Source organism: Alosa pseudoharengus, unplaced genomic scaffold (genome assembly GCF_046254945.1).
Source record: "Alosa pseudoharengus isolate Yale_2024_CS ecotype anadromous, Long Island Sound unplaced genomic scaffold, YU_APseudo_1.1 YU_APseudo_1.1_scf_12, whole genome shotgun sequence".
NCBI classification, from domain to species: domain Eukaryota; kingdom Metazoa; phylum Chordata; class Actinopteri; order Clupeiformes; family Clupeidae; genus Alosa; species Alosa pseudoharengus.
In genome coordinates, this window is record NW_027468587.1 from 15117333 (window position 1) to 15139293 (window position 21961).

The 21961-nt window shown below is 40.2% G+C and overlaps 1 protein-coding gene and 1 long non-coding RNA gene across 2 annotated transcripts in view; both read right to left on the reverse strand.

Moving 5' to 3' along the window:
- Positions 1 to 6351, reverse strand: part of LOC143119619 (collagen alpha-6(VI) chain-like) — a 30172-nt gene extending 23821 nt beyond the window's left edge. Inside the window, exons 1-7 of the mRNA XM_076281240.1 lie at positions 6279 to 6351; positions 5459 to 6067; positions 4531 to 5097; positions 3686 to 4378; positions 1973 to 2536; positions 1286 to 1834; positions 362 to 943 (exon numbers count right to left, since the gene is read on the reverse strand). Of these exons, the coding sequence (XP_076137355.1) occupies positions 362 to 943; positions 1286 to 1834; positions 1973 to 2536; positions 3686 to 4378; positions 4531 to 5097; positions 5459 to 6067; positions 6279 to 6351 (3637 nt within the window). The remainder of the gene's footprint in view (positions 1 to 361; positions 944 to 1285; positions 1835 to 1972; positions 2537 to 3685; positions 4379 to 4530; positions 5098 to 5458; positions 6068 to 6278) is intronic.
- Positions 6352 to 12273: 5922 nt separating this feature from the next.
- LOC143118366 (uncharacterized) lies at positions 12274 to 13376 on the reverse strand. Its single transcript, XR_012986124.1, has 2 exons — positions 13189 to 13376; positions 12274 to 12406 (listed from the first exon to the last, which is right to left on the reverse strand). It is a non-coding gene; the product is annotated as an uncharacterized LOC143118366 (long non-coding RNA).
- Between the last annotated feature and the right edge of the window lie 8585 nt (positions 13377 to 21961).

The following is a 21961-nucleotide window of genomic DNA, read 5'->3' on the forward strand; positions in this document are numbered from 1 at the left end:
CTGGTTAAGGTTTCGGACTTGGAACCGAAGGGTTGCCGGTTCGATCCCCGACCAGTAGGGAAAATGTGGGCGAGGGAAGTGGTTGAGCACTGCTCTCCCATGCCCACATCCACAGCTGAAGTGACCTTGAGCAAGGCACCTAACCCCTCACTGCTCCCCGAGTGTCGATGTAGCAAGGCAGCTCACTGCTCCAGGTTAGTGTGTGCTTCACCTCACTGTGTGTTCACTGTGTGCTCTGTGTGTTCACAAATTCACAGATGGGATATGCAGAGACCAAATTCCTTGTATACGCAAGTATACTTGGCCTATAAACCTGATTTACATTTACATTGTAACATCAAAGTATGAGGACAAATCTTACCAAGTTTTTCATCTTTGCAGATCTCTTCAGAAATGTTTCTGTCTACTGTTCCCAAGGCATTCAAATTATCCACATAGAACACTCTGTTGGGGTCATCGGCCATTGTAAGCAGCTGATTTGGTAGTTGTTTATTTTCATCCTGCTGTACTCCAATACCAAATATCCTGATTCCTTTTTCACGCAGCTTAGCAGCAGTATTTTTCAATTCCCCAGCATCTCTTGCCTCTCCATTGGTCATAACTATGAGAAACTTGTGCACCAGTTCATTTCTGCCACCACTGAATTCACTGAAGTAGTCTAGAGAGTAACTCAGTGCTTTGCTTGTGTAAGTGTCACCACCCAAAGGCTTCAGTTCTGATATGACTTGTCTCAGCTCCTTATTGGTATTGTATTCATTCAAGGCAAACTTGATTTCTGGTTCAGTGGAGTAAACAATGCCTCCAATGCGCACAGCGTTTTCTCCAACAGAAGAGCTGTTCACAATGGATGACATGAGGTGTTTCATAATCTGAAACTGTTCATAACTGACACTCTGTGAACCATCTACAAGAAAGATTATGTCTGCGAAGTCGATGTCACATCCTGGGGAAAGGGAAATCAAAAGAAGATCATTAGCACAGAACTTTATTTCAATTTCACATTTCAAGTAAACATGTCAAGATGTAGGTATCTGGACTACTCTCTCAGTGTCTACTAATACAATGAAATGGAAACTCAGAGTGGAAATCTTGCTTTGTACTTTTGGCAACCTTAAATAACAGCTTCTGAGCAGGGATGAGTAATGATTGAAATAGCTGACCTAAGATACAGCAAAACAGCAGTACTGAGACAACGTTGCTAACACAGACCAACACAACACATCTTTGAGTCCGACTCCCACCCTTAACCACTTCAGGAAAAACAATTTGAACTGAAATCACGAACCTTGCTTAAAATGACAGATATCAAACATGATATCCTGTGATACTGACTGCAGCTCCTCTGGAGCAAGATTCCTCCTGAGAAAAACATGGGTGCCAATGGTGTCCATTTGATTTTTGTTTGCACTGCCAATGCCAATGGCATAGATGATGACCCCCTTCCGCTTCAGCATGCTAGCAGCATCAGCGACGTCATCCTGTGACTTCCCTTCAGATACGACAATCAGGATTTGTAGGACTCCAGGACGACCGCCCATTGACCTATCAAAGAACTGGGAAACATACTGAAGGGCTTTGCCAGTCTCAGTGCCACCGCCCAAGTGAGGCATGTCTTCAATTTTCCTGTGCATCTCGGCTTCCTCATAGCTGAGAGGAAATACTGTATGTGGCTGTGTACTATACTCTACTATACCCATATGCAGTGCATCCGGTCCAATCACTGACTGTTTCATGAGAGACTCGATGAAGAATTTAATCCTCAGAAACTCTGCTGGCACAACGAGGCTTGAACTCTCTACCAGCATGAGAACATCTGCCTTCATATCCTTGCACGCTGTGAAGGAAACAGTTGTATATCTGAGCGAAAATTCTTGAAAGACAGGTGTACACCACACATGAAAATGCTTCCTTCATCAGTTAATGCAATACAAACAAAAATTGTAAATATTACACATGGCACGCATATTCTCACCTGCTTTGGAGCACATGTTTTGAACAATGCGATCTTTGATTCGGAATAAACCATCAAAATCATTGACTGGAAAAACATTCAGAGGATCACCAGAAATATCTTCCAGCTGTTTTTCATCTGCACCCCTGACTCCTATTGTGTAGATTATGACTCCTTGTTCTCGCAGTACCTTTGCAGGTTCTTCCACGGGATCATCCGACTTCCCATCGGTGATTAAAATCAAGATCCGGGGAATGTCAGGACCTGGTCGATTCGCAACAGCTGCTTGAAATCGGGGCTCCATATACTTCAATGCCAATCCTATGTTTGTACCACCTCCATCCAGATAAACCTTATCCACAGCTTTGTCAAGGGCAGCCCTGTCTTTGGTTTCTGTCAGGTCAAACTCAGGTATGGGCTCATTAGCAAATTTCACTAGACCTACACGGACCTGGTTAGGTCCAATATGGAATGTGAGCAAAAACTCCAAAATAAACTTTTTCATCATCTGAAATTCCTTTTCGTAGATGCTCCCAGATTCATCAATTAAGAAATAAATATCTGCTTCTTCAGTTTTCCGACAACCTAGGAGGGGAAAAGGGACAACACTTTTTGTTACATAGGAATCATACAACTTGAAAAATGAATCTTGTGATCAATGCTATGCACGGCTTATTTTCAGATCTTTTTAGGGTCCAAGCCTTCCAAAAACAAGGAGTTTTGAGCTAGTATGTTAATACTGGTTAAACAGCACTACAGTGCAATCTTATTGGCATGTTGTCACATCAAATTAAACTGCTTTTTAAGCCACTGACTAGGCTCAATGCCATTACAAATGTTGCTCATTACACTTGTCCATACTGTACACTGCATTGGCTAGTAGGGACTGTCAGAGACCTGGAAGAACACAGCTGTATAAGGCATTAAAAAATAAAACATGACACTATCATGACACATGAACCCAACCCTAATCCCAACCTTAACCCTAAACCTAAGCCTAACTCTAACCCTACCCCTAATCCTAACCCTAACTTGTTGTGACAAAAGCCGAATGTCACTTAATAACAGACGCGTTATGTCATAAACGTTTATAACTTGTTTATGACACGTTCATGACAGTGTCATGTCACTCTTATGTCGATACTGTCAATACTGAGTGTGTTTCACTAATTCACGGATTGGGATAAATGCAGAGACCAATTTCCCTCACGGGATCAAAAGAATATATATACTTATACTTACTTATACATTGCGCCGATATATATTTGTTTTTAATCATCAACGAACACCACTAACCACTTGATGAGATGCACAGTTTTGAAAATGAACGTTAAGGGTTGTTTTTAGGACATGTTTGTGCATGCCTGTAGCCAGCCACTCTGAAGCAGTCAAAGGCGATTCTAAACAAGTCAAAAAGTCCGAGACAGGACCAATCGTAAAAATTTCTGTGTCCACCACTCTAGTTCATCCAAAACAAACCAGAAAAGGGACTCAAAGTGCTAAATACAGGAATTATCCTTTAAGGAGAATAGCAATAATAAACAATAATGTCAATTCAATCAATAGCCTAATGAAAATAAACAATACTATAATATACAAACCATGCACAAATGTCAAACTACACCTATGATTTTTGCTCATAGTGCATTGCTAAATTATTTCAGAATATTAAGCTTTTGTAAAAAAGCTAATCCAAGCATTGCAGTTTTATTATAGTTGGCTGTTCATATCTACCTTGTTTCAAGATGGCTGATCTGAGAAAAGGAATCCCAGCACCTCGGAAAGGAATCCCAGAACTTCGAGGGTCTGGGGCCCCAGCTGTGATGAGCTGGACAGGATGGTCTCTTTGCTCGGTTTCATGGCAAATAGTTGCTCTTAGATTCCTCTGTATTGTGTTGAGGTTCGCAAGATCTTCAACAGTGAAGACAAAGGTCCGAGAAGGATCTGAGGCAATCTGCAGTAATGCCGTCCTGTTGGAATTTCCCCCTCCCACAGTGAAGATTTTGACCCCCGACAATCGTAACTTCCTTGCTCCCTGGCTGACGTCATCGGTAGAATTTCCTGTTGTGATGACAACAGCCGTCTGAGGAACCCCATATTGGTCTCTGCTGCCTCTTCTTTGGGTAAACACATCATTTTTTACAAATTCTAGTGCCTCTCCTGTATTTGCAGTTGCACTGTTTTTATATGGAAGTCTCCTGATGTGATAGAGAATGTCCTGTTTACTGTCATAAGTATTCAAGTACATCTCAGCTTTAGGTGTATCGCTGTATAGAACCACACCCACTCTCACTTTATCAGAACCGATGTCCAGACCAGCTACAATGCGGAAAAGGAAGTTACGCACAAGATTAAATTGTTCACTTCCTGCAGTGCTGGATTGGTCCACAATGAATACAATGTCTGCCACAGTGGCTGAGCGACATTCTGTAAAAGAGATGATCATGGAAATGTGTTGTTACAAGGCATTGGTCAATAATAATGAATATAAAACTAGGAAATGTATCTTGCTATGAATATGGTAGGTTATTAGAATCAACAGAGAAAATATATGATAATGATATACCGGAAATAGTTACCATCAGTTACACTGAAAGTGTCCATAGATTCAATTATATTCTTAATATCCTGTGGTGTCTGCCCAACAGTTTTTTCCACAGTTTTGGACATTGAGGGATCTGTGGCAATGATCTGCATTTCCTCAGGGTCAGCGTTACCAACCCCGACAGTGATCACATTTATACTTTGGTCTTCAAAAATCTGTGACTGTCTCAACACACTGTCATCTGATTTCCCCGACGTCATCAGAATCAGGTACTGTCTAAAGCCTGGGTACAGACGGGCTCCAGCCTTTGGGGTGAGAAAATGAGTGCGTGTGTATTCCAAAGCTGCGCCGATGTTCCGTGCTCCACCGCTTTTCAGTCTGAAACGTTTTAGGTGGGCGAGGATCTCTTCTTTGGTCTTGTAGCCATTCAGAAGAAATTCTACTTTAGTGTCATCACTGAACTGTGCCAGTCCCATGCGATTTTGATCGATATTCACATTGAGTTGGTTGGCCAGGCGAGTAAGTATCGTCCTCATCAACTGGAACTGTGGAGGCTTCATTGAACTGTCCACCAGAAAAAAGACATCAGCAAACTCTGAAATGAAAAAAAAAACATATCACTGGAATATATTCACATGGTGAGTAGTAAGATGTCTGCAATTGGTAATTGTACCTCCCAGTAAATGAAATATGTTACAATAATACATTCAACTGTGCATATAACTGCAAGCATGCAAATTCACTGTCAAAACTGACAAAAAACATATGGAAAATAACTTTGTCCTGAAGTAAAGGGCGTTTCCCCTGTTCACCTGTGATGCATTTTTCTGTATAAAGAACATGTAAACATATAAATATAATAAATATAATTACATTAAATATAATAAACATATATATATAACATATAAAAATATGCAGAGACAATCTGAAAGTAGAGCAACAGTGGAGATTTTTCACTTAACCTTGGAACTCTTCTGTGATTTGCCGTTTGGCCTCCTCCACGGTGGTACACAGCACCTGGACGATGTTCAGAGAGATGCCCTGAAGAGCACTGAAGTCAGAGACGCTGTACACATGCTGGTCATGGGGCTCGTTACCAATCTTTTTCAACTGTTCCGCATCTGCATCTTTTATCCCGATAGCATACAGTATGATTCCACGACGCCTCAGGTCATCCGCGTGTGGCTCTACGTCATCTTGTGACTCACCGTCTGTGATGACAATGGCAATCTGTGGTACCCCCTGTCTTGCTCGACTCCCTGCTTGCTCAGTAAATTGCTCCTTGAGAATGAAATCTAGTCCCAAGCCAGTCATAGTGCCACCACCCTTATAAGGCAATTTTCTGATGTATGAGAGAATGTCTTGTTTGTCTTGATACGTGTTCAGCAGGAACTCCGTCCTTGGGTCCTGGCTGAACTGAGCCAAGCCAATGCGGACTTGATTGGGACTGACACTAAAACTGTCAACTAGAGTGTAGAGAAAATCTCGGATCCGCTGGAAGTTCTCCTTTCCAATACTCCAGGAGCCATCGACCAGAAACACAATGTCAGCCCCAGCCTCCTGTGTGCATACTGGTAGCACAAAGACAAAAGAAAAAGGTTTAGTGATTATCTGAAAATCAACAGTGAGTTAAACTTAACTTCGCTTCAGCTTTGAAATGTAATTTATTAACTGGTAAGCAGTCAACAGTGTTTTGCAAATGTTGTGTTTTGGCCAACTCTGTTACAGAAACCTGGTGTTTCATATTTGTAGCTGATGGATTAATTGTTTATAAGAACAAACCTGTTTCCTGTGCAGCACAGAAAGACACGCATGTTCCTATGAGCGTGATGACTAAAATATGTGCCAGCGTCATTTTCAAGGGCTTTCTGAGGTCCTGGAGTGTAAACATTTTGAAGATTTAAATGGTGAACAGTATTTCACATTGTGTGTCCAATCAGACATTTTAGAATGAAAAACAAACACTAAATAAAATGAAAATAAGAAGATAATTTACCATGAGAGACGATACTAAGATAAAATAAGAAAGAAGATAATTACTAACTGGCTGAATTTATCTCAGACATGGACCAAATACAGTACATAGCAAGACAATTCTAATCATTGATTTACAAATATGAGTTTCAAGATGGCACTCTGTATAGAAGACCACAACAATGGACTTGTATTTGCATTTTGATGGACAAACAAAAAACCTTTAGTAAAATATCTGTCCCAAATGTATAATGGAATATAACATCTTATAGGCAACATAGGCTTTTTGCTTAAATAAACAAGTTGAGAAGACTGACATAAAATGGGATCAAATATGATATATGAGACAATATGTACAGATTTGCAAATGTAACATTTGCAACTGTAACATTGACTAAAATATGCCATGCTCTCAGCACTCACTTGAGTTACTCCAGACCAAGCAGAAATATTTTTCTTCACAGCAGTACAACTTTTAACTTACAAGCCAGAGAGGGACATACACAACCGTGTTTAGTAGAAACCCACAGCATTACAGCGTGTGTCATTTTAAAAAGAATATAGACATACTTACATCTGTGCTGTGCTAATGGAAGAGAAGAGTTTGCCTATCCAGTTCCACAGCCTGAGATAATGTGCTGCTCTCATGGATTGGTGAGGGAGCTTCCAACCCCATCACACGCCTACTCCACTTGCAGCTCAGCCTTTTTCTTTTCTTTTTTTTTTTCTGCACACACATATCCTTGAGTACTTGAAGACTCACATTTTCCCTTGTGTTGACCCTCCCCACCCCGCACCCCCAACACACACACATAATTCTGTATACACACAACTCTGGTATACACTCTACTGCAGTAATGTATGCAAACAGATAAAGCTCCATATAAACAAAGACAAAGTAAACATGTGGCATAAAATTCATCTAAATGTTGCGTTTGCATGTGATAACAAATGTTTTTTCATGGCTTAAAAAAGTTTGAGGTCTGAATCATGTGAGTACTTAAATGTGTATGATATTTGATATCAGATATTCATCCAATAACACCAGTTGTTGTGTTTGATTAGGACATTTGAGTAATTGTAAGCTGTTTAAACATTAAACAAATGACATGTAACGTTTGTGGTAAATATTTGTGATCAATGGGGTTCAGCTAAAGATCCTGCCATTTCTAGCTGTCAGTATAGACACAATGATCCTACCAAAGGCAAATGGAATGCTCCACTGTAATGCCACACATACAATGTTTCTTTACAACATCCTAACAAAGTAAACTGTTATAGATTAAGTAATGGGAGAGACTGTGGTTGTAATAACACAGCTGAGGCAGAGTGTCTTACACGCTTAGAGAATCAACTGACAAAGTGCAACTGGTCTCTTGAGTAAACCTGAAGAAACTTCATCAAATGTTCCAGTTGCTGTACGGTAATAACAGATCTTTAATAGGAGCAGGTGACGCTAAGAATTTGTTCCATGCAATGCAATGAAAATGCATTTCAAGAGTATGTTCTCTCAAAGTGAGCAGATGGCTGATCAATACATGGATTTAGAATCTATTGTGATGGGATAGTAATGTCATGTTTTTGTTTGTTTAAATTTCCTTTTGATGGTGTTTCATTACACTCTTAAAACAAAAAGTCTAAAAACAACAAGCTGTGTTATTTTCAACTCATTTGTTGTAAGAGTGTACACAGCATAACAAAAGCAATGTGTTAGAAACAACACAAATTGTGTTTCCCTATCTGAACATAGAGGTGTGTTAAAAACAATTACTGTTATTTTCAACACATTCATTAGAGTGTAAGAGTGTAATAGGAATATCTATGAATGTCCCTGTGAGTTCAGTGAAAGACAGCAGGTCATGTCCTGCACTTGTCATCCCCCAATAGCCAATTGATCATTTGGGGCTTCTATTTCATGGTGCAGAACAGTAATAATTTACTGGTGGTTATATGTGTCACTGCTCACATCGTCTATGTATAAATCTATCAAGCATGCCTACAGCAAGACCAGAGATTCAGAAGGGTATATGAGAACACACTACATTTCTGTTTACATGTTGTTGGTGCAAAAAACATCACATTTTGCAAGTCTGATCATTTAGCTGTGTCGACATGACTACTGGACTGACTGGGAAATACCAAATTAATTCCTGCTGTTCACTCTTTGTTTTCTAATTGGCCAGTGTTGCATTTGTGAAGGGACATTTGTGCACATGCATGCACTGCCTGAATTAGTGAGACTAACCCCCTGCATATGGTTGCATATATTTTAGGTACAACTGAGATACATCTGATTCCTACAAGTGGTTTACTTGCCATTACACAGAGCTGTTCAACGAGCACAGTATGCAATACATATGACTACAAGTGCAAAAAGTTTAATGAGACTTCATATTTGTTTAAAAAAAAACAATTAAATCAGTATAAATCAGTCAATGTGTGAACATCTGCACTTCTGGACTATAACATGAATGTGAACTTATTTGCCCTTTGCCAGCTTCCAAAAGTGGAATTTGTTTGGGGATTAACCTGCACAATAGAGATCAACTTGACAGAAACCAGAACAAATCTTCAGGAACCAAATATTTGTGGTCCATGAAACAAACAGCCCTGTCCCGTGCTAGCTTTGCAGGGCCTATACTTGGTCAGCAGACAGACTGCTATGTTTAGACATTTAGAAGTAGATGTGTCTGGTCCCCCACCCATGGAGGAGTGCCATGGAAATTAACTGAAAAAGACAGACAGACACACTTACACACACATATAGCTGAGATTTTCCTGTACAGTTCGTTTTTTTCTAATTTACAGTAGTTCACACTTTTCATGAAATCAATTGATTTTTATGTGTGCAGCGCGTGATAGGCAAGTCCCTCCACTCTGCGGCCATATTGTAATGCTTTTTGGGCACTTATCAGGCATCTATTTCGGCAGAAATGCGTGTGCGCAAGGCTTCATAACACCAACCTTGCTCCAGTGGCAAGATCACAACACATGACTGGCACGATGTATTCACAACACAGACAACTGCCATATTGCCGTTACAAACTAACCCTATGCATTTCTATGGAGGATTTTGAGTGCTGTGTCTCCTCATTAGAAAGTCATGTGGATAACTGATAAATCATCTCCATCTTATATTGTAGGCCTATCGTACTGTGTTGTGATCCATGCTGTGCAATGTTTTTCCACAACAACAATAATCTTGTTGAATGTATTTAATGTACACATTACAGCCCATAAAATCTAACTTTAAACTTTTTCAAAGAGGAATTAACCCTCCTGTTGTGTCAAGTTTGTTTAATTGACATTCATGATGATGACAATCATGATGACTATCATGAGGGTCCATGATTTGGTTAACACAGGACATCTGAACAAATTGGACTGGACTGGACCCCCCGAAAGGAGGGTAGGGCAGACACAGTTTTCTGTGAATATCTCGAAAACCGTAGGGTTTAGGAGGACCATTTTTTTTTTGTATGTTGATCTCAAGGGGCCATGTCAACCCATTCCATAACCACTCATTTCATGTATAGCGCCACCTAGTTAAACACAAAAAAGTAAAAATGAGGTGTTGTAATTGAAGGTATCTGTGACCTAACATAGTCAAAACTGCACGAAATTGGAAGTGTAGGATCATTATGACACCCTCTGTATGCACGCCAAATTTTGTGGAATTCCGTTCATGGGGGGCCACACAATAAATTAATTTATGTTACTATACACCAACTGGCCTGTAGGTGGCCGGAGACAGTTTTCTGTGAATATCTCGAGAACCGTAGGGCCTAGGAGGTCCACCTTTTTTATGTGTGTTGGTCTTAAGGGGGCATGTCAACCCATCCCATTACCACTTATTTCATGTATAGCGCCACCTAGTGTTTTCATCACAATATCTCTGGCTGACAAGGTCAAAACTGCACAAAATTAAAAGTGTAGGATCATTATGACACCCTCCGAATGCATGCCAAGTTTTGTGTACTTTCGTTCATGGGGGGCCTTACAATAAAATAATTTATGTGTACATTTAGTGACGTACACCAACAAGGATTCCCGGGACACTGAAAGACTGGGGTACACAAAACTTGGTGGGCATGTACCCCCACATGGATAGCATGGAACCGTCATTTTTCGTTTTGATCTGTAGCCCCCCCGCTGGACTGGACCCTCCGAAAGGAGGGTAGGGCAGACACAGTTCTCTGTGAATATCTTGAGAACTGTAGGGCCTAGGATGACCATTTTTTTCCGTATGTTTGCCTCCAGGGGTCATGTTAACCCATTTCATGTGCACACATGTGCACAAACAGATACACACACACACATACATTCACAGTAATCATACGTATGACACATACTCACACAGTAGACATATGTACGGGCACATAGGCACACACACAAGCACGCACACACACACACACACACACACACACACATAACATAAACATAACACAAACAATCAAGAATTTCTCAGAATTATGAACAGGCAAGATGGAGGTGGGGTTGTATAAAATTCATTTTACATGTGAAATCTATGAACTAATCATGTTTTGGTACTTGTTGTCTAGCACAGCGGTCCCCAACCACCGGGCCGCGGCCCAGTACCGGGCCACAGGACATTCCTAACCGGGCCGTAGCCTACGACATGAGTTTAAAAAAAAAATGCATGCAAACTAAACTAAATTTAATTCGCAATAATGTCACGTTTTTACATGGCATAGGCCTATATGCAGTTGTTTGATTGCACGCATGTTTGCATTATGCAAGGTCTATTTTCTTACGTCTGTCTGCCCGCCTTCAACACTTTTACATACAGTAATTGCCTTCAGCGCTGCGCAGCCTCAGGTCAGCTCACTTCACTTGATCAGTTCTTGGCGAACGGTAGTGTCACACGAAGTTAGCTAAACTGCTAGAATGAACAACAAAAAACAAGCATCTTTAGCAGGTCACTGGCCAGGGTGTTTGAGTTGCGAGAGCCGCTGCAGAGATTTCTTACAGAAAAAAGTCACCGTTAGCTGCACATTTTAGTGATGAGGATTACCTGTGTGACATATTCGGGTTGCTTAATGACCTCAACCTGTCACTCCAGGGGAGAATGACGACTGTCTTTAAACTGGCAGATAAAGTCGCTGCATTTAAAGCCAAGCTTGATTTGTGGGGACGACGAGTGGACCGGGGTGTATTTGATATGTTCCAAACAGTAGTGGGGATTTTGGCAAACCAATGAGTGGGTCCGCAACCCATTTGTCAATATCCCGAATAGTCCTAACTTGTCAGCGCAGGAGGAAGAGCAGTTGATCGAAATTGCAAATGACGGTGGTCTTAAGAGTGTGTATAAGGAAACCTCTCTGGCGGGTTTTTGGATCAAAACCAAATCAGAATATCCCGAGATAGCTGTAAAAGCGCTGAAAACGTTTCCCACCACGTATGCGAGGCCGCACTGTAAAAAGTTTTACGTAAAATTTACAGCAACTTGCTGGCAGCAAATAACCAGCAAGTTGCTGTATTTCACTCTACAGTACACCTACTGTATATGAAATCACAGTACCTATGCCTGATACTGTAAATGCAAACTACAGTAGTACTACCAGTGCTGTAATGTATACAGCATTGAATTGTCTACCGTATTTTTAATCACAGTACTTATGGATCATACTGTAACTAAGTACAGTAGTAATACCAGTGCTGTAATATTATATACAGTAATTTTGGGAAATTCATATCCTGCTTTATCTACAGCCAGGATAAATTTGGCTAGGCCTATGTATGGTTTAGGCTACACAAACTTGCATAAATAACCATTGACAACTTGTTATCAGTTTGAAAAGCAAGTACATTTATTCACTTTTTTCCGTTTAGAAATTCTCGTGTGCTGCATCCTAACGTTAGACCAACGGTTGCAGTCAGCCTGATCCACCACCAGTAGCAGAGTGAAGCAGCACCTAGCAGAAATAGAAGAAGAAAAGATAAATAGTGTTAGATAACAATGTTCAACTGAAACTGAAGGCTACTTACAAGTGAAACTTTAGAATAATCATTTATATATATATACTGTATGTTTTTTGAGTTTACTGTCAAAATGCCAGGCTAAAGATGGTGTTAGCATAACTCAGTTTCGCAAGGTATATTTAACGTTAGCCAGCTGGGTGAGGTCATTGATGATTTTTGCTTGCAGCAACAGCCATTCGCGCTGTTCGTCCGAACAACGGTTAATGATAGTCAGATGTGACTTAAAGTTAACTTATATCAATATTGCTAAAGTTCGCCTATTAAACTCACAAAACCGTACATGATTACGGGGAGTTAACGTTACATAAGTCAGCTAAACCTCCACGTTAACGTTAACCAGCAGCACATCATCTTCAGCCTAACATTTGTGACAGTAACATACTAGGCCTAGCACTACTAGTGAATGTTTTATATAAATGATATGAATATAATAAACTGTAACTTACTGAGAACTAAGGTAGGCCTAATATAAATGAGACTGCCATAACGTTAACGTAACATAAAACATTAACGTTAATGCCACCGTCACAGCAACAGCAACTATGATAGCTAGCCTAACGTTAGCTGCTACTTACTTAGTTGATCCAACAAGCATGGATGAGTTGTAAGTTAGACAGTACAACGTACATAGACTGTACACATGCCCGAATTTAATGTAGTACACTTTCACAATGAAACATTAACGTTAACGTTACATAAATAAATGCTTGCTTACCATTAAGGTGGAGCTGCGAACTTGTCAGAGTGCTGAACACCGTTGGTCTGACTGACTGAACTGTTGCTCAAAAATGATCTCCCGCCGGACAGTTCAAACGTCGTCGCGCGGTGCACGTTTCAATCACCACGTCAAAATTTCCCAGTAAACCATAAATCCATGACTTTTCAATATCTTTTCAAAATTATGATTTGGATGGAAAATCAACATAATATCAATGTCACCTTGCTATCTGGGAGCTTAACTTTGTATTTATGTGCAAAAAGAAAACAGAAAACCCCAACTGATTTTCCGCCATGTTTTTTCAAAATTTTCAAAAAGCTGACAAGTGAGGGAGGAGTCAGATTTATTACTGTGTTATGATTCGCAGCAAAATTTTATTACTGTAGTTTGACCATTTTTGACCATAATTCATAGCGAAACCACAGCAACATACTGTATTCACAAATACAGTACACATTTTCCCCAAAAACAGCAGTGATGCTGTGAAAATCACGGAATCTTGTTACAGTGCGGGTTTTCGGCAATGACTGCAACTAAGACCAAATTGCGCAATCGACTGGACATTTCAAACACACTGAGGGTGTCACTGTCTTCTATCACCCCCAGATGGAAGCTTCTTGTTGCAGGGAAACAAGCACAGGGCTCCCACTGATTATATTCATAATGCACGTTTAGTCCCCATCTTTTTCCCGCTGTTGTTGCAGGTAGTGTGTGCTTCACCTCACTGTGTTGGGATAAATGCAGACCAAATTTCCCTCACGGGATCAAAAGAGTATATATAATTATACCTATACTTATTTTGCAAGAGAGACGCTCATGGCTTTCTCCAATGCTTCATAAGACGCATTCAAAGTTTTGACTTTCAATCCAAGGGCGACATATCGGATGCTTTCAGGACAATTTGCTTTTGTTTTAAATTATCCAGTAACATTCATTTAAACGTGAATATGTGCTTGGTAGGCCTAATCAAAAGACAATAATATGTGACATGCCCATGCCATCTATTGCCTGCTTAGAGGAGTTTATTGGCCGTTTTCAACACCTTTATCGTGCGAGAGGGACGCTCATGGCTTTCTCCAATGCGCCCACAGGCGTTTCACATGAAGCATTTGGTACGTGTCCATAATCGCGGCAAAGCCCACCGCGGCGCACATAGCCCATGTTTTGTTCCCATATTTTGTTAAGCAGGTTCACACATATAGATGTAGCTTCAAGTTGTTCAATATTCATAGTTCATATTGTTCAATTTTCACTTCTTCAAGTTCACGTTTTTCACAAGAGATCGTTACCTTCACTGTTCCTACATAACTGGAGCTAGTTCTTTTCAAGTTGTGCATGCACAACACATATGGAACATGGAACACCCGAACCCCCCCCCCCCCCCCCCGCCGGTCCGTGAAAAAAAAATAGGAATCAAACCGGTCCATGGTACATAAAAGGTTGGGGACCCCTGGTTTAGCAGATACCAGTGAGAATTGAGTGTGGATAATGCAATTTAGTGAGACAGTTAGAATCATATAGGCCTTTCAGCGTGATTTCTTTTTGTGGAAAAAATGTGCTGGACTGGGCGGCGGTCATATTTTGTACCGCTCTGCGGTACATCTAGTTTAACTTTAAAACACCCATTGTGTGGTGAGAAAATGGTCTGTGAATAAAATTGAGTCCAGGAACATACCTGTTGAGCAGATGGACTGTATCTGTGCTTCTGTACATTCACACAACCCACACACACACATACACACACACACACCCCTTCACTCCCTCTCATTGCTTCTATGTCAGTCCCCATTGGAACCTTTCTCCAATAGAATCTTCCCCTTTCTGACTTGCATGAGCTCATGTCAATGAGGCCTATTGCAGAGTTGGATTATTTTCTTAAAAATAAACAAAAAATGTCACATCGCCAAGAGATTGCAAGTCCTACAGGCGGGATGTAGAAGTCATAGTGGTCACACTGGCCCTCATTTATGAAACAAACGTACAACCTAAAAAAGGCATAGATAGATAGATAGATAGATAGATAGATAGATAGATAGATACTTTATTGATCTCCAGGGGAAATTCAAGCAGGTGTAGGACAGGTGTACGCTCATTTCCACGCAAAGCATGGCATTTATCAATTTGAACGGGAGTGGTGGCTATGCCTGAATCTCACGTCTCAACTCGTGTACAAAGCTTTTGAGGTGGCATAGCTCTGTGCAGCTGCAGCAGTAAATCGGCGGAGGATTGGAAAGTGAAGAGTTGAATTCATGGAATATCTTGGAGCAAAGACTTTTCCGGCACATTTGTAGCCTAATTTCTGTGTTATGTTGACATATTTAATCATGGCTTAAGATAGCCATATGTGGAGAGAAAGTTCATGTGTTTTTATTTAAGGGCAAATGGTAGGTGTTGTTTGTTTTTTAAATGTTTTTGTAGTATGATGCATTCTCTCTGCAAAAATAAAGTCAGTTACACACTAACCATCGCTATATTTAGATAAAAAAAAATCCTCTGCACTTATTATTTTTATATTTTTCAGAGGCACTAAGCCAGGGGTGGGCAAACTTTTTCGCTCAAGGGCCACATTGGGTTTTGAAACTTGGCTGGTGGGCTGCCCCAAAGAAAAAGAGAAAGAAAAAAAAAACATTTCTTAAGAAATACTGCTAATTTGATGCTGTTTAAATCATTTAGAAATGGTGCACTGTCACTTTAAGAGCATTGTGTCTACACATTCTCATCTTTTCTTTTGCCAGCTCCATTCAGCCAATGGCTAGTGCTGTGCCTATGGATGTGCCCTCTCAATTTATAAATGGTCAGTAGTGACAACTACTGTTGCCTTCATGATTTCCTATTAAAAGTTTCTCATATTATAAGAATAAGAATTATTATAAGATATTATAAGATATATGAATTATCAACAATGACAAGCCAGCTGAAATGTAGTGAATAAATACATAATTACAGCTTCTTTTTCATGAACACAGATATTGTGATGTATTGTAGATTAATCTTTTGCAATGTACTGCAGAGTAGTGCAAAATCGCTGTATCGTGGTATTTGTCATTATCATGGGCAGAGTATCATGCAGTATTGATTTCTGAGTTGCTCTGTGATTTCCAGCCATACTGAAGGTTGTAAGGCACTTGTAATTGTCCTGACCCGCCTGCACTGGAGCCGCACTAGCAGCAGCAGCTGGCAAGTTGAGCTGATGCGAGTGCTTCCATTTGGGCTCGGTAATGGACTGGCCTACTTCCAGAGGCTGATGGGAAGTCATGTCTGGCGTACTGCGAAGTTACAAAGTAGTTTACCCTGATCTCTGCATGCATGACAGTTCCTGTACCACTTCGGACACTGCAGGAAGTACACGAGCTGGTCTGACGGCCACTCGCCAAGCTCACTATACTCACTGTCGGGGAGGAAAGACTTTGTTGTGGGACAAAAAGGTAATGGGTCTTCTGCTCTGAGTGAAAAGGGTCTCCTTGATACTGTAGAGCAATTGGATCGCACCAGGGAGGACAGCTGATCTTCCACAACGGATGGGTGGCACCAGACGAACGAACAAACAGGTATGATAAGGGATCAGATTCCAAAAATAATTCAGTGGAAATGCATGGATTCAGTTGCTTCCAGTAACAGCAACTGGAATCCATTCATTTTTACGGAATTATTTTTGGAATCTGATCCCTTATCATACCTGTTTGTTCGTACTCGTCGCTCGACTTATCGTGACTAAATTCAAGATGGCGTCGAACGGTAAAATTCCTTAAGGTACTGTCTGTATAAATCGTCTTGTAAATAAACTACCAGTGCATTTTCAAAGTTCTCTATGTCTCGTTTCAAATGTCAAGGCCTTCGGAAGTCTACCAATGAAGTATGGAGCTACTTTGAGTCTCGTAAATGGTGTAAAACAGTGATTTATTTGCATGGCTAGGCCGATGCCCGAGGCACCACAACGAAACACTGTGTTGGTAGCATTGGCTAACTAGCACCAGATTTCTGAGTGCAGGGGACAAGCCGAGGTGAGCTATAAAACATATGTTCACACTCGGTATCATGTTTCAACACACTTTAGGTCAAAATCACACGGGAATTATCCTTTAACGTGGGCCAGAACGGGGTAGAAAGCAGTTCTAGCACCTCAGATAAATTAATAAATAAATCGAATTTTTCGCATGCACCGTTAAATTGCAGCCTGTCTCTCTTTCAGGATCACAGTGTTCAACAAATCAAAACGTAATGCCCCTCCCCTTCACAAACATGCGCTACACATGCCCTGTCCCTTTCCTACGTTATGTTATCATGATGTTATTATCGCATTAGAGTGTTTCTATGCCGGTTCACACATTTACAGTTGCTGTTCTGCCACAGCATGTGGAGATTAAGTTGAAGGTAAAGTAACATTAAAATTCCACAATTTAAACAGGATAAAATACAACAAAAAGAAACAAGGCTCTAATTATGGCAGTATGATCATCTGCTGGTCAATGACGAACATTAGGTTAAAAGGGAAATCTGGTGTTAAATGGGTTTTACATATGTTTGTTAAGTACACTTCGTTGACAGTGTAATTAGGTTCTTAACATTTAAAACAAGGCATTGGCAACATTGTATGTGTGTTGAAAGTTTATTTAGAAGCAACATTTTTTGCATTCAGTGAGTAATTATTTTAATTATTTCTAATAGAATTTTGAGTTTGCAATAAAAAAACACAAAGACAAGAAAAAAACAATGTTTTATAAAATGTTCATCAGGTCTAATCTGTGTCTTCACAGCATTCTTTAATCAATGGGTATTAAAGATTCACCAGAACAAAACTTAAAATCTTGTATGATTTCAACCTTGCATTGGCACGCTCATGAACTCTGCACCTTGCAATGTTTCTGGTAGCTATGATTTCACTCTCAGTAAATTTTCCATTTTCCAAAAATGGTGGAATGTTTACTTAGACACCATTTGGTACTATGTCCTGGATCAAAAATCCTTTGTCTGCCAATATTAAATCCCCAGTTTCCATGATGTTGAAGGAATTATCCGGAGTAAAATGCACTTTAGATCAATTTACGGATGATTGGGAGTACATACGTTGAGTTGACATCCAAATCATGTCATTCAGATGTGTTTTAAGAAAGTTCGATGTTACCGTTTTTAGTCAAAACTCGTTAGCGTGGAAGTGAGAAGGGCATATTATTTCGCCGCTACAAAACGCTATTTTTATACCTCTTCTGCAGTTCCAAACAACATTACACTTACGTGGTAGTGAGTAGAGGGTCCCTAAAGCCAAACCGAAGTATCCCGAGGTCGTTATGTGGTCGGATAGAGAGTCCAGAATGAATTTCATCAAGCCAGTACCTTTCCAGAAATGTTGTCATCTTTGCTGTCATCTTTAGGGGAAAGTTCACAATTTCTTCGCCGTTAAAAAAAAAAAAAAAAAAAAAAAACATAGTCCAGTCAATTTCAAAAGAAATACTGGACTATGTTTTTTTTTTTTTTAAACGGCGACGAAATTGTGAATTTCCAGAGCACACTTGGCAATTGACTCCTACGGACATTCCCCTAAAGATGGCAGCAAAGATGACAACATTTCCGGAAAGGTACTGGCTTGATGAAATTCATTCTGCACTCTCTATCCGACCACATAAAGACCTCGGGATACTTCGGTTTGGCTTTAGGGACCCTCTACTCACTACCACGTAAGTGTAATGTTGTTTGGAACTGTAGAAGAGGTATAAAAATAGCGTTTTGTAGCTGCGAAATAATATGCCCTTCTCACTTCCACGCTAACGAGTTTTGACTAAAAACGGTAACATCGAACTTTCTTGAAACACATCCGAATGACATGATTTGGATGTCAACTCAACGTATGTACTCCCAATCATCCGTAAATTGATCTAAAGTGCATTTTACTCCGGATAATTCCTTTAAGTAAGCCTGACTGGGATACAATTGCCTTGTCAGATACTGATCCAGGATACAGGCTACTTACATAAGTAATATCTGCATTAGGTACAACTCCAACCAAGACTTTAAAGAGAAACTATGCAGTTTTTGGCAATTTTCGCTTTTTGCTCGCATGTTTCTCTGCAGAGCTCCCCCTACATCTTCAGAGTAAATATTTTACGACACTCCTCAATCAGTCAGTCTACCCTTCTTTGGGCAGCCGTGGCCCACTGGTTAGCACTCTGGACTTTAAACCGGAGGGTTGCCGGTTCGAGCCCTGACCAGTGGGCTGCGGCTGAAGTGCCCTCGAGCAAGGCACCTAACCCCTCACTGCTCCCTGAGCGCCGCCATTGAAGCAGGCAGCTCACAGCAGCTCACAGCAGAGGCTGTGTGCTTCACCTCACTGTGTGTTCACTATGTGTTCAATGTGTGTTCACTGTGTGCTGTTTGTGTTTCACTAATTCACCGATTGGGTTAAATGCAGAGACCAAATTTCCCTCACGGGATCAAAAAAGTATATATACTTATACTTACTTATATACTTTCCCTGTTCCTCCGACAACGGTTAACTCACTTTCTGCTTCCGTTTCGCTGACAAATGTCTGAGAAACTCCATCGCTACCTTGTTCTAGCTGGTGCCTGGCATGTATGTGTATAGTACAGTAAAACAATTCATTACACCATGAGGCTGCGAGACTTTCTGTCTCTGAAGGCGCCGGCCTGCCGGCCCAAAGTTGCAAGGGTGTTTTTTCCGCTCACAGCAGTTCCAATGACTCCGATGCTGTTCTGTTAAGGTAAATTAAGATAAAAAAAACCCTGCACCCCCTTTAAAGGAATTCATTCCTCAGTAAGAGGAATATGTTGCACTCTGGTGGCTCATCGTGCTAGGTGTTGCAATTTCAATGCCTGTGCAATCAACTATAATTCTGCAGTTGGTGAAAAGGGAAAAGATGGGGAGCAGAGCTAATTTTTTGTCTTGATGGAACAGAACGTATTGTGTGGTTGAAAAGTAAATTATGTAAAACATGTATAAATCCACTTAATCTGCAGTGTCCTACCAGAGGGACGGTTACCCCCCTCCCCCACCACCCCCCAACATTTTAAATCATTTGTATACATCAGATTGTTATGTTAGCATAGTCATATCATACATAATTTGAAAGCTTGGACTCTTGGGAATCAATACAATGTGTAGTGCTTTACATTGTCAGATTAATCTAACTATGTCTCACTTAAATTTAATCAAAAATGCTTTCCTCCCCCTCCTCTGCCTTTGGTGCTTCCCTACCTTCTAGCTGCAGTGTATTTCCTTAGCAATATGCTAGATATAGCATATTGGGTCTTGAAATATTCACAGGAATCCATAGAAATTAAATAATCATGTTATTTTATCCAATATCAGTTGTGCAGATGTTGCAAATATTTATATTTGTGTAATATTTCCATATTTAGTGTAGTTATTCCATATCAGAAAAATCATAAAATGCAAGCATGAAACTTCAAAGTGTTACCTTTCATTTGAGACCAAATGTATGCTTCTACACAAAGTGGTTCATAGACAGGAAGCATTTGATTGTCAGTATGCATTTTGGATAACCAAAAGTCCTATGGGGAGTTTCCATAGGGCATTTTACAAAATGCATGAGCATACCTTGGCAAATAATGGTCTAAAGTACTCATATTTTCATTCTATATTGATCTACTTTTGAACACAGCTTCACAAGACCTGAAATGTGGTGAGTTCAGAGATGCTTGTTATCCGGCAGAAAGAAAAAAACAATATTCTAGCCTCTGTAACTCTCTGTCAGTACATCACACAGTTCTTCACTGTTTTCCAAGAAACTACAGTGTCTGAGCTTTCTAAAGAGGTCAAGCATTTGATTATAGACCAAACTAGGTGGGAACAGTGGCCTCTGAAGCAGGCGCTGTGCAATTTCAGGCAAAACCTGGAAATTGGTATTGAGAATTAAGCTGATAAATGTGGTGGTGATGTTTGAAATTGTTGCAACTCTACAGGAGAACAACTGAGCCAGATGAAGGTTGGTATAATTCGCGCAACTTCATTAATGTAATAAATATTTGGTCTTCAAATGTGATGTTGACCACTTTCCAACCAGCATAATAATGTCATCCCTAAAACTATCTGCATGCCTTACTACAATATTAAAAACGTTTTTTGTTGGGAGCCCAGTTACAAATTCTTCACTTAACTTTGAGACTGTATTTTCGTTAGATCTTTGCGTAGATTGACGCTAATGCATTAAAGAGGAGTGGATCCCTACGCCAAAATGGCAGCTCTCTTGACACATTCGTTTCAATGAAAGAGCAGTAGTCAAGGCGACATCTAGTCAGTATATATAGATGGGTAGATGGAGATAGACAGTCAAAAGGAGGAGATGAAGAAGACTTCTTGACTCCAGCTATGTGGAAGTAAGACCTCTCCCTGTTAGTGACTTACAGTAGTGTTAATTTTGTTACCTATTTTTAATTTAGTCTTAGTCTTAGTCTTGTGACGAAATTACCTTTTTAGTCTTTGTCATATTTAGTCATTCAAATATCATTTTTGTTAGTCAAGTTTTAGTCAACTAAAAGTCTCGTCATTTTAGTCTAGTTTTAGTCAAAAGAAAACTAAAGCTATCTTAGTCTTAGTCAGTTTTAGTCAAAACATTTCAGTCTTTTTTTATAACAAATTATTTCAGTCAGTCAGTATGTTTACATGCACAGGTAAGTCGAGCTACAGTTATAGCTCGGCTGGGATTTGACCATAGACAGTAAAAGATTTGACTGGACCACTGTCATGATCTTCGTAGACCAGTGTTTCACAAAGTGTGGTCTGGGGACCACTGGTGGT